This window comes from Zophobas morio, unplaced genomic scaffold (genome assembly GCF_036711695.1).
Source record: "Zophobas morio isolate AGI-343-1 ecotype UQ-CSIRO unplaced genomic scaffold, CSIRO_AGI_Zmor_V1 ptg000031l, whole genome shotgun sequence".
NCBI classification, from domain to species: domain Eukaryota; kingdom Metazoa; phylum Arthropoda; class Insecta; order Coleoptera; family Tenebrionidae; genus Zophobas; species Zophobas morio.
The window spans coordinates 9,849,614-9,865,954 of record NW_026972136.1 but is presented as its reverse complement, the minus strand read 5'-3'; the positions used below and the strand labels follow the sequence as shown (position 1 = coordinate 9,865,954).

The 16,341-nt window shown below is 33.7% G+C and overlaps 2 protein-coding genes across 4 annotated transcripts in view; one reads left to right on the top strand and one right to left on the bottom strand.

Moving 5' to 3' along the window:
* Src64b (Src oncogene at 64B) overlaps nucleotides 1-16,341 on the bottom strand; it is an 85,162-nt gene that overhangs the window by 40,959 nt on the left and 27,862 nt on the right. The window contains exon 1 of one of the 3 annotated variants that reach the window (XM_064069644.1): nucleotides 14,097-14,112. The exons of the other annotated variants lie outside the window; for them this stretch is intronic. The gene's annotated coding sequence lies outside the window, so the exon portion shown is untranslated. Of the gene's footprint in view, nucleotides 1-14,096; nucleotides 14,113-16,341 lie in introns of those variants that run through there. 3 annotated transcript variants of the gene reach the window in all.
* On the top strand, nucleotides 3,722-4,204 carry LOC135139197 (uncharacterized). Its single transcript, XM_064069333.1, has 2 exons — nucleotides 3,722-4,021; nucleotides 4,118-4,204. Exons 1-2 carry the CDS (start codon nucleotides 3,744-3,746, stop codon nucleotides 4,182-4,184), a joined length of 345 nt encoding a protein of 114 aa, XP_063925403.1. The 5' UTR covers nucleotides 3,722-3,743; the 3' UTR covers nucleotides 4,185-4,204.

Here is a 16,341-nt window from a genome sequence, read left to right as displayed (position 1 = left end):
CCCGGATAAGTTAAATTTTTTTCCAAAAATTCTAGATGTCTAGGGTGAAAATTCTACACGGATTTATACACCACAAGTGCAGGAGTATCTAATTTTATCAAATTTAAAAAACTTGGTATTATAAATTTTGGAGATAACGTCATCCCATTGGTGGTGGAGATGATTTGCCAAATTTTAGTTAGCTTTTAACTATCTACATGATATTTCTAATATACATATAAAATATGCAAATAATCGATCCAGTAGTTTCGGAGAACACTTGTCTAATAAAAAATTGATACAGACACCAGACAGACAGACAGACCGACATACGGAAACGGGAGACCACTTTTTTCGTACTCTAGAGGTCATGACATGTCGAGAAATTAGTAGTGGACGTAGAATTGTTGACATAGGCCACTTATTAACAACACTGAAATCAATCAGTACTTTAGATAATATTGAAATAACTAATGAAAATTGTTATGGTTTAAAAAGTGTTTTCTACTATAAATGTCATTTACGGAATATTCGGTAATCTTTGTACTGAACCTGAAAATCATATATACAAAGTCAATTATGCAGCTATTTGTGGAGCTAGATCAACGGGCGTAGGTTATTCTCAAATTTCAGAATTTTGTTCAGCTCTAGATATCCCTCAAATACCCCAGGCGACATATCGTAAAGCCGAGGGTAGAGTTCTAAAGAGCATCCAAGCACTTTTCGAAGAACAGACCAAAACGCAGGTAAAGAAGAGTACCGATTAGCTGTGAAGGCGAGGAAGGTAGATAATGATTGCGTCCCATATATTACCGTTATTGTCGATGGAGCTTGGAGCAAATGCTCTTACAAATCTAATTACAATGCACTGTCTGGGGTAGGATGTATAATTGGTGCCAGGACTAAAAAAATACTTTATGTTGGAGTCAAAAACAAACTTTGTAGTTTCTGTAAAATCTATATGAAATAGTAAAAAGAAATTCCAACACATAATTGTTTTAAAAACTAGGAGCAAACATCTATGTCCATGAAAGCTTCAATTATCTTAGAGGGATTTACTTTAGATACTTTATAGGAGAATTATAGGCGACGAGGACAGTAGCGTATTAAAAAATGTTCGGGCTGCAAAACCAAATGGTGCATATTATTTTATAGAAAAAATCGAATGTAGAAATCACATACTTCGTAATTATTGTTCCAAAATTAGAGAAATAGTTAAAACAACGAAAGCAGGTATCACTATTAAAAATGTTTTTAAAAATAGTATTCTAAAATTTAGTACAGCTATTATAAGTGCTATTAAATTTAGCAAAAATGAGCCTCTTCCTTTTTTTTCCAGCATATATTTGGGAATCACGAACAATGTGCAAGCTATTTTTGTTATAAAAGTGGACAGTCAAATGATATTTTATTTTCTATTTTCGCAAATGGTGTTTTATACGAACCTTACAAACAAGTTTTAAATAGAATTGCAACTTTGTCGTCTAGTTTACTTTTTGATATTGTGAACAATGCTGTGGAATGCTACAATTCTGTCGTTAATAAATTTGTGGGAGGAAAAAGAATACGTTTTTGCACGAGGATCGTATCAAGGGTGATGCTTTGCTGCGGCAATAAGTTATAAAATAAGGGTACGTTCCTAACTCCGTTATTCAAAAAAAAAAAATTGGGGAGGCCAATGTTAGTATACGAAGGCGTTTGTGGAACAAAAATTGAAAAAAAAAAAAACGATTAATAAAACTAAAACCTCTGTTAAAAAATTGCGTATCCGAAGTACGGATTCCGGCAAAAATAATATCGTCGACGATGAACAAACGAAAACTGCAGATATATTACCTGAAGTGTATGAAAGAAAAAAATCGGATTTATTAATAAAGCTGTCACAGAGTAACGTAAACGCTATTGAAAAAGGTACTTGTGGTCAGCGAATGTGTAGGGAATGGAGTAAAGAACGGACAAAATGAGAGACGGAATTAACACCGCAAATACCGTTAAAAGTATTGTGCATCCGATAAAACTTTATGAAAAAATTGCCCAAGTCTATACAATTTGCTATTGACAATGAAGAAAAGGCCAAAGAAAAATTTAAAGCTCTAACAAATTTGAAAAAAATTTTTAGGAGCTTCTCCAGATGGGTTAATAAATTCTAATTCAATTGCAGAGATTAAATGTTCATATGCGGCTTGCAGTAAAAATATTAAAGAGCTATTAAAAATAAAATCATTAATTTATTGTTCAATAAATGCAGTTATTACAATTACCTAGTTTGAACCCGAACCACAACTATATGTATCAGGTATAACAGGGTCCACTGCATATAACTAAAAGAAAATGGTGTTATTTTATCATCTACACTAACGTAGATTTAGAATATTATATATATTGAAAAAAGATTTATAGACAAATGTTAAGTTTTTTTGGCAATAAGTGTAAAATGTTGAATTTTATGCGTTGAAGGGGGTCTTTGCTTTTTTATTATTTTTATTTTATTAATATGATTTTATTGATGATGATATTTTCCTGTGATTGTTTAATATTTAAATGCAGTGTATAGAGGCAGGGATGTCAGCACTCTGTTTACCAAACTCACAAAACCCAATGCGATTACACTTTTTTGCTATCTATAAATTTCTGCTTGAAAATTCTTTGGTATCATAAAATCTATCTCTCCCCGCGACAGCCAGTTTGTATGTACCCGTTTCCATTTGTGCAGTATAAATACTCCTCTCTTAGGAATTGTAGTAATTTATAGCTCCAATTTTATTTGCTTTACTGCACATATTGTTATATTGTTTAATTATGGAATATTGTCATAGACATATCCTACATCCCTAATATAGCTTGAATAAATTTATTCCAATAATAAAATTCCATTTAATTAATATCATTCATTTAATTAAAAGGGGGAATCACATCAAAACAACAAAGTAGAAATGTCATCATATTTCTGTAAAAATTTTACTCGCCTATATCCTTCTTCTTAATGCTATTGTCAGGTACTTCAAAGGGTGGTCAAATAAGCTTAAGGTATTTAAAAGGTGCTCTATTGTGTGGGCCATAAATTACAGCTTACCGCCTCAGCTAATATTTTGGGTTGCCTAACTTACCAAAATTTGTCCAAAATGCTTTGCAGTTTTTTTACAATAACTAAAAGAAGTAAAGTTTTAACAGAAAACGAAAAATGGCGCCTAAAGTAGAAAAAAATTCTCTATCACCTCGATATTTTTTAAAAGCACACCGAGTTATAGTTTTCGCTAAAAATCCGCTCGGGTTTTACGCACTTTATTTTTTATTTTAAAAACTGCTACGTTTTTTAAAAAATACAAGACTCTTCCTTAAAGATTTTTATGTCATGAGCACGCACATGTATCGCCCTGCTCTTCAACTGTTAAAATGAAGCCGCAAAATGGGTTGGCCTTTTGCCTTATTTTGGCATCTTTTAATGACTGTGTGGCGGAGCCTTAACGCGCATGTGTATGAGTCACGGAGCCTTACCCTTACCCAGTACTACCCTAAACCCTACCACCCTTATGCGCTTGAACAGTGAGCCAGGAGTAAAGATTGATTGTGGGCCAAACATTAAGAGCATCTGTGCATAGAACAATATGGCCGCCACAGGTACGCATACAATTAATTCACCTAAGTTGAATAAATTTAAAAAAAAAACTGCTTATCTCTTATTTTCAGATAAGAGTGACATGCCTCTCATAAATTGGGCAGAAATACGACGGCAACTGCCGACACCGAACCTCCCCCAAAACAAAATGGTGACAGTGTGCAACGTTTTGGTGCATTTTAAGGATGCGGAATTCTACGCCGCGTTGGAAATATCCCTCACCAGAATAGCAATAATTCCTGACGACGACGATATAGATATCATCGCATTTACGAAATCCCGCCTGGATGGGTTCACGCCTTTTAACCAACCGCATCAACGTGGAATTCATTTAAACGTAAAGAGTAACCAAGCTGTATGTATTTTAACAATACGAGACATAAAAGATTTCGCCCGTGTGGAAACTGCCTTGAGTCAGTTAATGGGGTAATTCTAACCTATTTTTAATAGTTACTTTTACTATTAATAGATAAAACAGTTACTATCTCAGGTAATTAATACTCCTAATTGTATATTTTGCAGCGCCGACACCGACTATGATCCGGATGAAATACAGGAAGGTGAAGATGTTGCAGGAGCGGTACTTTAAGACACAGAACACTCCCTATACACACACACACTATATTATTATTATTATAATTAAATGTAGAAAATTTAAAATTCATTGTGTCAACTTCTGTCAATTACTAAATAAATTCCATGGCAACTATTTTTTTTTTATTTTCCGCCATGGCTAACTCCATTGGCACTTCGCTTCGCTTCGTGTACGGCCGTAACATTAAGAGACTCTGAGGTAGAGAAAGACATTCGGCGCAGTGGGCCAAAACGGAAGCAACAATTGCGTCCAGCCCCGCTTACTGCAAACTACAAATGACATCTTCAATACTATCGAGGGAGACATTCGGCTTGGGTATTATTGCGCTAGGTAACGTATTGTCAATTTCAAGAATGACAGTTTTAGAAAATGTGTTTGCGAAGATATCTGCAACAGTAGCACAGTCATCGTTGTTTGGTTAGCGAACAACGACAGCCAGTGAACATCGGTGAAGGCCTTATTCACAGATCTGTAGTCAATAACAGCTCTGGTATATATGACTGTTGTAACCAGCCTAACAAGGCTGGGGCGTGAGTTAAAAAAAAAATAATATTTTGAAAAATTAAGTTATCTTTAATCGGGTAGCGTGTTTTTATCTGGTCTTCTACCTGAGAAGGAGAGGACGGGATATAGCTAGATGGGACTAAGGAAGTATATGAACCTATTTGTTGGGATTTTCTAGGAAGGTTCGGAAGAAGTGATTTTTAAGGGGTCGTTAACAAGAATTTCGGCCCATGATGAACAGCCGAGACAAATCAGCTCGCGACAATGACCTTTTTGGGATTGCACGTGCACTTGATATAATGCACTTGTTACACTGTTCTTTCCTTCGAAAGCGTGCAAATCTGGAAATTAGCCTTGGGGGTGGAGTGATAGTGATAATTAAGTCCAATGTCGAAAGGTTTTGATTTATCTTGTACCGGGTGGGTTGCGTTACCAACTGAATTAAGTGATTATTGGATAACAGGTCGACTAATAATTGAGAAGATGGAAAACAAGACTGAGAGGCGTTTAAGGGCCACTTTATATCAGGCATATTGGAATCATCAAAAATAAAAAGATGTTGATAAACGTCAGTCATCTCTGAGATGCACTGGATAAGGGAGTGGACTTAAGTCATCCTCCAAGAGGTGCTCATGAGTGACTGAAGTTAAGTCAATCAAATTAAGGTTATTTGGATTGTAAGCTCACTTAATTTTTCAAAGTATTTTGCGACATCTATTTTTCATACTTTTGTGATTCACAATCGGGTAAACGTTATACAATAAATCCTTGAATATCATTTGTGTATTGACGTACAAGGGTAAGAATATCACTAACACCTGATGCCTTATCCAATAACCCGACCACTTGATCAAAGTTCAGTGGATACTGCTCGGTGTTGTTCAGTAAGTTTTGGGCAGGTGACAGCAAATCAAGAGTCGGAGTTAAACTGTCTCAGGAGTCACTCGTTTTTTTTCTTTTTTCACGTATTACTTACTTTAATGGAATTATCACTAGAGGTGAAATTTCGGGAGAACTGACGTCGCCGTCAATCTGCCTTTTTCTCTTTTTTCCTGAAGGAAAGAAACATATGACGCGGCTGATAACACCTTTGAAATTAACTACCTGATAGATGTAGCGAAACAAGATTCATTAATAATATTCAACAGTGCAGAAGAAAAAAAATCATTCCAAGTGTCGTTTAGGACCTTCATGGGCTATAGTAATCCAACAGAAGTCCATCCTTAACTTAGGACGAACATTGGTCGTACCACTAGTGGCTAGTACAAGTATTATTTATTTTACTATACTACTGTTGTGCCTTTGTTGTACTATAATATAATTATACATGTGTTTTTTTTATACAAATAAAACACCACGCAAATAGATTGAAATTGCCAGACAAAAAAAAATATGTACAAGGCGTAGCAAGGTACAGCAAAACGCCAGCGCCTTGGTCGCCCGCCTCGTGCCTATCAAAAGAAATTTTATCGCCAATCGACAAAAAGAGCGCTGATAAGCAAATATTCGAATGAGACAACGAAATTAAATCGTAAATCCTTATAGCAGTATAGCAACCAGCGGAATATTCCCGGTAAAAACCGGGACAACCAATGCTCATACAAACCGATCACTATCAAGCGCCTTTTCCCGATTAAAAATCAGAACAGACTCACCAAATTAGAGGTCAGACACAGAGCACAAAAAAGTGTGTGCACTTACACTCCCCACCACTTGATATATAGAATGAAAGGTTATCCAAAAAATTATCGTATAGTATAGTTACCAGACAGGAAAAATGTAGAAACTAAAAAGAGAGGCAAGATTTTAGAAATATCCCTTTTGAAATTCAATTTCTTTTAAACTCCCAAAAATTAACTTATTTCAATTAACGATCCTGGAAAAATAATTGGATAATTTTTGAAGGTGGTCGAAAAAAGGTCGAAATTTTCATAACGGGTACTGAAAAAATTGAGCTTTTGAAAAGTTATCCCCAAACAGTTTTTTGTCAAGAACATGGTTAGAAAAATAAATTAAAAGAATTTAAGGCGAAAAAAATTATACAAATTAACAGATGTGAACACATAATGACATAATGAATGAAATCAGCTTTAAGGCTTGGAGGTTACTTTCTAAATGATAGGTTTGAAATTATGGTGTCGTTTCACCCAGTAATTTAAAAATTCCGAAATACTCAAATTTTTTCTAAGTTTCCGAAATTTAAAAAAATCTTTTAAGAAAAAGTGTCACAACAAACAACACAAAATCGTGTACGTCAATACAAATTCGTCACAAGGATGTAAAGTTTCATCACTATTAAATTACATATTTACAACTTTGTTCTCTTTCCGAATTCCTTAAATATTAAGTGGGTAAGGATTTTTTATGTAGTAATGTGTTTGTCACGAAAATAATTGTTTTGATAAATTACCTACACTTGACATTATCGATACGATCGAAATTAATCCAGCAACCTTCACGGTGCATGGGCAATACAACCCATATTTTCCACGACTGTTTAAAAACCACATTTTTCGAAAATCTCCCATTCAATTCATACTTGTAACTCACCGGAATGTTTCACATAATAAACAAGTCGGTTACATAATTCCACTTTGGACCGTCGTGTACAACCTCAAAATAATACAACAACCGTACAATTTACCGAATTTAAAATAAGCTAATGAGCACTTCCGAACTCAAGTACGCGTAAGTAGGTATGTTTACATTTTTTCGTGGAGATATCTCGACAACATCGGTATTTGGTTGCACTTCATACTCACACTTCTCATAATAATGGTTGAAAGCTACCATTATTTACATTTTTTGCTGTGCCATATGTGCCTATTTTTTCCGCTTTAACAATGTAACACAATCACTCAAGTGTAAGTTCTCAAGATGCATCGTATGTCGGAAATCAAAAAACCACTAACAATATAATGGTTACCACACTTTTAATCATTATGTTTAATTCATTTCAATTTTAAATTGCGTTCAACACTTATTGTTTCCAGCCTCAGATAAGTGAGTGTAATTAATATTTTCTGTTACTGTTGATATTTACAAATTTAGCTTTCACCTTATTTTTATGGAGATAATTTTTCACAATGCCATGGTTTATATGACACGCTTGATTATGCCGTGGCGGTGGGATTAATAGATAACATCACGTGTCTTGTCAATATTCCTGCGTTTTGTACACACATTCCGTTGTCTGATAATACGAACGTGCCATTTAGTAGTTTTGACGAATCAGGTCTAGTACTAAGTTTTGATGACTGTGGCGACTGCAATGTAGATAAATCTTTCTGTCGCCGGATTACTGTGAAATTCTGAGCGTAATTTGGGGCGGTTTCACCCCACCAAAAATTTGATGACATCATCTCAATATTTTGCTAAGTCAATCGATTCACTATTACTTTGTAACATGTTTTACACATTTATTTTTATCAAGGATTAAATGTTCATTGCATGAGAAAAGGAAATCTTAATTTCTATCATTCGTTCCTTATGTTTCCGTCTACATACACCAGGTGTGGAAGAATGATTAATAACAAATACTGAAAAATGCTTCCCGATTGAAATATTCCAAGTATGCTACAAGTTTGCGGTTAAACTGGAAAACCATTAAAATTTCAAAAGTGCAAACTGGAATAATTTGTTATACACATTAACACTGTCACTGTAATACGACACAAATATTCTGAATTATTACCATTAACTAACTACACTTCGTATTACTCACAGATATAACCTGTTATTAAGTTAGTATTGTGCGATAATTTAATTATTGTTATATTTTACTTGAAACAGGGGAAAGGAACTTATTTTTAGGCAACATCACGAACTTCTAACACCTCCTCTAAATCTCATAATCGTCCAACTCAATTAGAAATCCTCCAAAGAACGCAAACAATACAGATTTATCTCAGATTTCTCAATTCTGTTATGAGATTAAAATCTCAGTTTCTGATTGATTTGTCTGTTTGCTACTTTTGCTGACGTCACGCCCTCAAGGTAATGCCTATTTGAATTTGATTCAATCGGAGCTTATCGCGGTAATTCGATTTTCGAGCTGAATGGAAGCTCTCATCTTCCGCCGATGTCAAGACAAATCGGATCAGTCTGATCTCCCATTTGCGTAAAAAAACCATTAAGTAAAGACCGAGGAAAGCCTGGACAATTAATAATTAAGAGGAAGTCGTAGCATTGTTCTTCATGTTTTTCTCCTTGACGATTTCAACAAACGAATAATTGAATCCCTGGCAATTAAAAAAATAATTGCTGCTCATGCAGCAAACAAGGAATTGCACATTTTAATAATAACGGCTAAATAATAGTGTGCGGATCCCAATTTTCGAAGTAATCTCCATAGAATTTCCCATCGGTGGTAGTAATTACGTTCGATTTGGAATAATCACAAATACGTCCTTGCCGTGCCTCCATAATGGTAAAATTTAATTGGCTTTCGACTCAACAAACCAGGCGAAATTAGGAAATACAATAAATGTAACAATGACGGCATTTTAGTCGACACAAAGCCTCTTTATCAGGCAATTTTACTCGATTGTGGAGTGCCGTCGTATGAAAGGGAGTCGTTGTGCGCATAGGCGGCGATTTCTAAAAATTCCCTGGGGCTCGGTAAAATTTTCATGAAATGAATAAGCAAACTTTCTTAGCAACATCTTCAGGGTTTCGCGGTAAATGTTTTATTTGCAATTTCCAATTTTCAAATGCGAAATTGACTTAAAATATTGCAGAATTTAAAATGCGCTTTCAACTTGAAAGTCCAAAAAATGATACAGCTGACAAAAAATATGTAAATAAATAAATAGAACACATCTTAAAGCAGTGTACAAAAACTAACACCTACTTTCATAGAGTTAATTGGACGGCAGTTTATTCTCAGTCTCAACTCGTCAAGATTTATAAGACAAATTTCATATTATTGTCATCAAAAGGCAAATGGCAAAAGCGATAGTTTTATTTATTATAAATCAAAAGTCTGATTTTTGTCCTATGTCCAAATAACTTTATTATAACTACTTATTCGGGTAGATGTTCTGTAGCAATTTCATTACCTAATCATGTTAAAATTTGACAGTTTTTAAATAAAAAATAACTTTTTTTTTTTCAAATCAACGTAGAAGTTTTATTTATTTTATTTCACAATACAGTCTGTCATTCGTAAGACAATGGACGATCTAGAGTTTATAATAAGTAGAAATCTAGTATGTGCAGTTTGTTCGAACAAGTGAAACTAGCTCAATATTCGCACATGACGTCATAAACACACGCAACCAATTCAGGATATAAACCGCAGAATTCGACAAAAAAATCGGCATGAATGGCATTTGCAAGAGATTGTGGCAGAAACTATTTTACAGTCCTGTTCAACAAAAAATACACTTGCCTTGAACCTAGGTAAATTAATTTTCGTTTTAGCACAAAATTGGATTCATTAAATTATTTGAAGAACTAACAAATAATTACAATGCTAAAAGATGTAAATTTACAAACTTTACTCGAATAACATATTAAAAAAATCAGTGAGAAAGGCTTGTGCACATATTTACTGTGCAAAACTGTATGTGATAGATTTTTAATATAAATTTACAATTTTTTTTCGGATCACACAACATTTCGCGCATTGTGTCCCTTGTTTCCTTCAGAAAATGTGTCAATTAATACATTTGACAAATTTATGTGAAAGGTAGGAGTTTTTATCAGATCATCCACAAGCCAAATAGAGGCAATATATTGTGGAAAAAGTTTAGTTTATCGTGCCTTTTTAGAATCAATACCGAGCGTAAATAAGCTGGACGTTTCATGATGCCTAGAATATGAAAAAATACGTCTCTCGTTTCCGTCCGTCCGTCCGTCCGTCCGTCTGTGTCGATTTTTATTAGACCGATAATCGGAAACTACTGGGATGATTACTGTTTTTTTTTTTAAAGGTATGTATTTTAAGAATATTGTGTACATGGTAAAACGCGAACCAAAATTTGTGTGATCATCCCTACCACCAATTTGATGACGGCACCTCAAGATTTTGTATGGTAAATATCATTTAAATTTCTTAAAGTAACATACTTTTATTGTTTTATTTTCATTTTGTCACTTTTTGTAGCCATTTTTGTTATTTTTTGGTCACATTTTGTATTCATCTTTCTTTTGTTGCATTTTTTTGTCCTCTGCAGTCTTTTTTTTATAATAATAATGTGTGTACAACATGTGTTTGATTCTGTATTCAATTATGTATGTATATTCTTTGCAGTCGGCTTTTTTTCTTGAATTTTTTCTCTTGTTTTTGACGCCTTTTTTGTCGCTGTTTTGGGTTCCGTCTTTTAGTCACATTTTCATTGTGTTTTGGTCTCCTTTTTGGCCGCTTTTTGTCGTGCCCTATTTTTCGCTTTTTTTAGGACTTATTTTCTTTTTCGTACCTTTTTGTCGCTTTTTTCTTTTGTAACTTTTTGGTCGACTTTTTATTGTTGCAGTTTTGTGGAGTTTTTGTTTTTTTTTAATCGATTTTGTCACTTTTTGTGGTCGCTTTTTTGGGTTCTCTTTTTTGTCGCTATTTGAGACTTCCTTCTTGTATCGCCTTTTTTCGGTTTCCTGTTTTAGTCACTTTTTGTGGAGGCTTATAATTTTTTATGATTTTTTTTGTCTGCTGTTTTCACAATTTTTTGTCGCCTTCTTTGCGTATTTTTTTCCAAAACCGCCTTTTTATTATCTAGCAATTTTTTGTGGAATTGCTTTGTCGCGTTTTTTGTCCATTTTTTTTTTTGGTTACATTTTGTAGTCACTTTTTTCGCTGCATTTTTGTAGACCTTCTCATTGGTTTTTTTTGTCATTTTTGGCACTTTTTTTTTGATTTTTTGTCATCTGTTTTTGACGCCTTGTTTATAAATGGTTTGGTCACATTTATTTAAATTTTTTTGTCATCATTGACTCCCTTCTTTTAGTGGTATTTTTATCGTGCGTCTCCCTTCTTTTTTATCTTCTTTTTGTTATGGTCCATTTTAGATTTTTTTATGAATTTCTTCTGTCCTGTTTTCGCCGTTTTTATCGTTTTTCTTTGCGGATTTTTGTGTAATTTTCCCTTTTTTTTGCGATTTTTCTATTCGCTTTCTGTTTTTGTGTTGTGACTTTTGTAGTTGCCTTTTTGTGTTGCATTTTTATCGTCAATATTATCTTTGTAGTCGTCCTTTTTGTCGTTTCTATTCTCCTGTTTGTGACGCTTTTTCGTGGCTATTTTTGACTCTCTTTTTGTCATTCTTTTTGGGTTCCTTTGTTAGTTACTGTTTGTGGTTTGCCTTTTCTAGTTTTTCTCATTTTTCTCTCGTTTTTGCATTTTTTGTCGCCTTTTCTGCAAATTAATCCTTTGTTCATTGTCTTTTTTGTTACGCGTTCTGTGCCCTTTTTGTCGTCCTATTACCGCCTTTTTTGGTCGTTTTTCTTGTCCTTGCCAAAAATTTGATGATTAACAATCGACAAATGTTTTTGTTTTAAATTTTATCAAATCATATTTTATAATTTATCTAGGAGATTGTTTGATTGTACTTCAAGGGCAAGGATAGATCTGTCTAAATAACCTTAAACCAATTTTTCTTATATATTATTGCAGAAAAAGCAAATCAAATTTTAGTATAGTATAATTTTCAGCCGAATGTCTTCTGAATAATAAATAATAACGGAGATTTTTAATTCCCAACCACAAGTAAGCTACAGAACCACTTGAAAATGGCTAATTTCATGTTTTCTCGACGTTTCTTAACTATTAGTGTATGAAAATGTAGGTTCAAAACTGAGTGAAACCATCCTTAAATTTTGATCAATAACCTAACTTGAAATGTTGCTTCTATGCATGTAATTTCTTAACTCACTCTCACTTTTACAAATGTGCCAAAGATTTATGAATGAAGAAGTTATTTTTTTTTTATTTGCCAGATATTTTCTAAACATGTATAGAAACTCTGAAAAGGAATCTTTTTGACCACTCGGTGCTTACGTCCACCGTTTCAATTGCACTGCTGATGTTGGCGTCATGGCCAACTAGAGCAGAAATTTAAAAAATCGCACGATACTGTGAAATACACAGAAACCACAAAAATATTCGTCAACATTTTTTTATCGACGCATTTCACCAACCACGTTGGTATTATGCAGACAAAACTACAGTAACCAAATTTAGTTTGCCAACGTGGTGTTTTCGGTGTTGTGGGGAATACACGTTACAGGAAAGGAATTCCGTTAAAAAATGCAATCACGTTTTATAGTTTATCTATTTATCAATGTATTTAATACACTGAGTTTTGGGAGCAAGGGACATTTGTTGAATGGCTTTAAACTGATTTTTTACCGATTTGTGCCCCTCGCATTCCACATAAAAACTATAAAGGTTAGAAATTTGCTATTTTTTTCTATTTGTTGTTAATAAAAAGTTCTGTTATTTCCCTACTACCACTCACCACCTCTCGGATCAAATGTGTTACCACTAAAACTGAAGATCTTACATGACATCTGGATTTCTTTCCACGAACAAATGTTTACCAAAATTAGCAGGCGGTAAATTGGTAATAAAACGCAAACTATTGATAACGAAGTGTAGTTCTAATGGGTCCAACTTTATTCATTAGGTGCTACTTAGTTGTTGAGTGTTTGAGTCCGACCCACCAAACACAGCTTGGAAGTGTTTACTGATTTCCATCAACATACCACTGATGACACAACAAAACACTAATAATACCTCAAAATACCCACGGAGTCGGCGCCTATGGTTGCGTGTGTACAAACGTATCACAGTCCCATCCAAATTGGCTTTCCGCTGCAACAATAGGCAGCGGATCGAAATCGTCGATAGAACCGTTCGACGGAAAGACTCGCTCGACCCAATTCGAAGTGACGTCGACAAATCGAACCTTTACGAATTATTTACCGATAAAAACCAAACTTCCGTCGTTTATTCCTACGTGGGCAATAAACGCCCTTTTTAACAGCTGCAGGATGAATAGATGCGTTCAACGATGAAGAAGACACGTGTTGTCTGTTTGGAGTAAACTGGTCGTTTTAATTACACCAACCTTGAAAAGAGGGTCGTAAATGTCCCTTGGATATTTAGACGAACTGCCCCCATGGCACCCACCAATATCGATCGGTTAATTCGTTAGGGGATCTTTTCCATCTGCAGGAATGCCGAGGGAAGTTTGCTGCAGCAGCGAAGGAGCGGTTGCTTGAGGGGTTGGTGCAAGGAGACGCTGGGAAGAACAAAGGATGCGGGGTTAAGTGAGTGGATGCACTGGCGCTAATCCGTCTGCCAGAAAGCGAAAGTAAAGTTAAATAATTTTAACTTATCTAGGGATTGTTGGTGTTTCAAATTAACTTACGGTCTGGGGAAAGCACTCTTATCGTACTTTTACTTACATTAGGGTATGGTGCAATACGACAGCTTCTTACCTGCAAAAAAAAAAAGATTTTATATATTATTCCAGACGAAGGAAAATGGAATTTTTCACACAAAAACTTTTATTATACTTTGTGAGTGATTTGAAGAATTTTTTAGTCTGTCTACAATTTGTTAAATTTTCTGGACTTCATAAATTTTACAAAATATTTTGTAAAATATTTAAACACAAAGCGCTTATAACTTTAAATATTTCTTTTTATTTAACGTCAAAAACTGTAAAAATAGCCAATTTTGAAGATTTGTCTTTGATAGAATTTTCGTGTGGTCAGATTACCCTCAAGTTGAAAATTTGAGGTGAAAATAAAACAATCACAGACAAACTTTCCGAAATCCTTGGTTGTCTTTACCTTTTCTTCCGAACTACTTTGAAAAATTTCAAAAGTTACTGAGATGCCAAAAATTAAAGTAGTTACTTATTGAACTTTGAAACAAAATTGGAAATATACTGCAATAATTTAAAATCCACTACTATAAAGTTTTTCCAACAATATTTTAAATGTTTGACATGCAACTATACAACACGCACTCATACACCTTGTAAAAGTTTCATGACTTCAGCGGCGTATACCAAACCATCCTTATAAGTCAAACTGGCTATTCTATAACTTAACTCAGTTCACATATACCTAGTAAAATTTTACAGCTCCATTATGGCAACAATGCACAGTAATAATCCTCGCGGTTTGAATCCACAAAGCTTACAATAGCCAGTTTGACTTATAAGGGTGGTTTGGCTAAGCTGCTTAAGTCATAAAATTTTACAAGGTGTATGTTTAGTGAGTTTTGGATACCAGATAATTTGGAGACTTAATCTAATGACTTTGAATAACCAACGATTTTTAAATTTAAATCTTAAATCATGCTCAAAATTAACAAAATTTCAAAAAATACATTTCTGAAATGATTGACATTCACTTTAAAATTTTCCAAAACCCGATATTTAAAAGTCCTACAAATAAGAACCATGTTCAATGGACCATAAATTGGATTTTATTATATTTAAAATATACTCCTTTAATTTCAGATTACTCGTAGGTCTACGATATTCACTTTTTAAACATTTCAACAAATTTTAAGTACTCCATTTCTGTTTCCACTACTGCAAAATGATTATATATTAACAAAAAAAAGGTTTTTTTTAATATTACATTTTCTAATACATGATATTTTGAGAAATAGTGAATTATAACAATTAATAAGTTATAATTAATAATAATAATTAGTTTTATTCTAATTTTCATGATTAACTGATTGTGAACAACGAACAGTGTTTAACTTTTAAATGAAATGATTCTCAAAATTAGACAAAAATATTGACCGAACTTCCCTCATCCCTGAAGTACAATCAAACAAATACAAACAAAATTTTGCGAATTTATATTAAACTATAGCTACAGAAGTTAAGTGTGCTATGGGTACGTTTCTAGTGAGTTTTTCATAATGCAATTTTGTGATCATCAACTTTTTGGCAAGGACAAGAAAAACCACCAAAAAGACGACAGAAGGCGACAAAAAAAATTGGACAAAAAATGTGAAAAAAAAAACGATTACAAAAAATTGCCAAGAAAAGGTCACAAAAAAAAGACAATGAAAAGAAGACAAAACAGTCCGCAAAGAGCGACGAAAAATGCGAAAACAGGGACAAAAAATCCTTAAAAATGAGAAAAAAGCTACTAGAAAGGAGGAAGTCAAAAAGGACTTCAAAAATGGACCAAAAAAACGGTCACAAAAAAGAAAAACATGAGGAAAATTGGTCACAAAAAAACAACGAAAACATGGGACAAAAAGACGATAAAAAAGATCAAAAAACGCAATAAAAAAGGTGGCTACAAAAAGTGGCAAAAAATATGAAAAAAAGGAAATATGAAAATGTTCATAAAAAGACGACATAATCCGCGAAAACAGAATAAAAAAACTATCGAAAAATAGGCAACGACAAAAAGCGGCGAATAACAGAATAAACATGAGACACAAATAAGGAGTCAAAAAGGCAACAAAAAGCTTTAAAAATGCGATAAAAATGGCAAAAAACACAATAAAATATGTAATTCACAAAAAATGCAACAAAAATAAAGAGATCATGAAACGTCGACAAAACATTAAAATGGACATTTGGTCGATGGAACTTATTACAAAATTATCTAGCTTATTTAGGCTCAGGAAGTAAAAACACTTTTTTGATCTTTTCAATAGCTTTAAATG

What these genes read in the sequence shown, in the direction of transcription:
- LOC135139197 (XM_064069333.1), top strand. Translation starts at nt 3,744, where the DNA reads ATGGTGACAGTGTGCAACGTTTTGGTGCATTTTAAGGATGCGGAATTC. An exon ending in GCCTTGAGTCAGTTAATGGG is followed by an intron (nt 4,022 to 4,117) that starts GTAATTCTAACC and finishes TATATTTTGCAG; the next exon opens with CGCCGACACCGACTATGATC.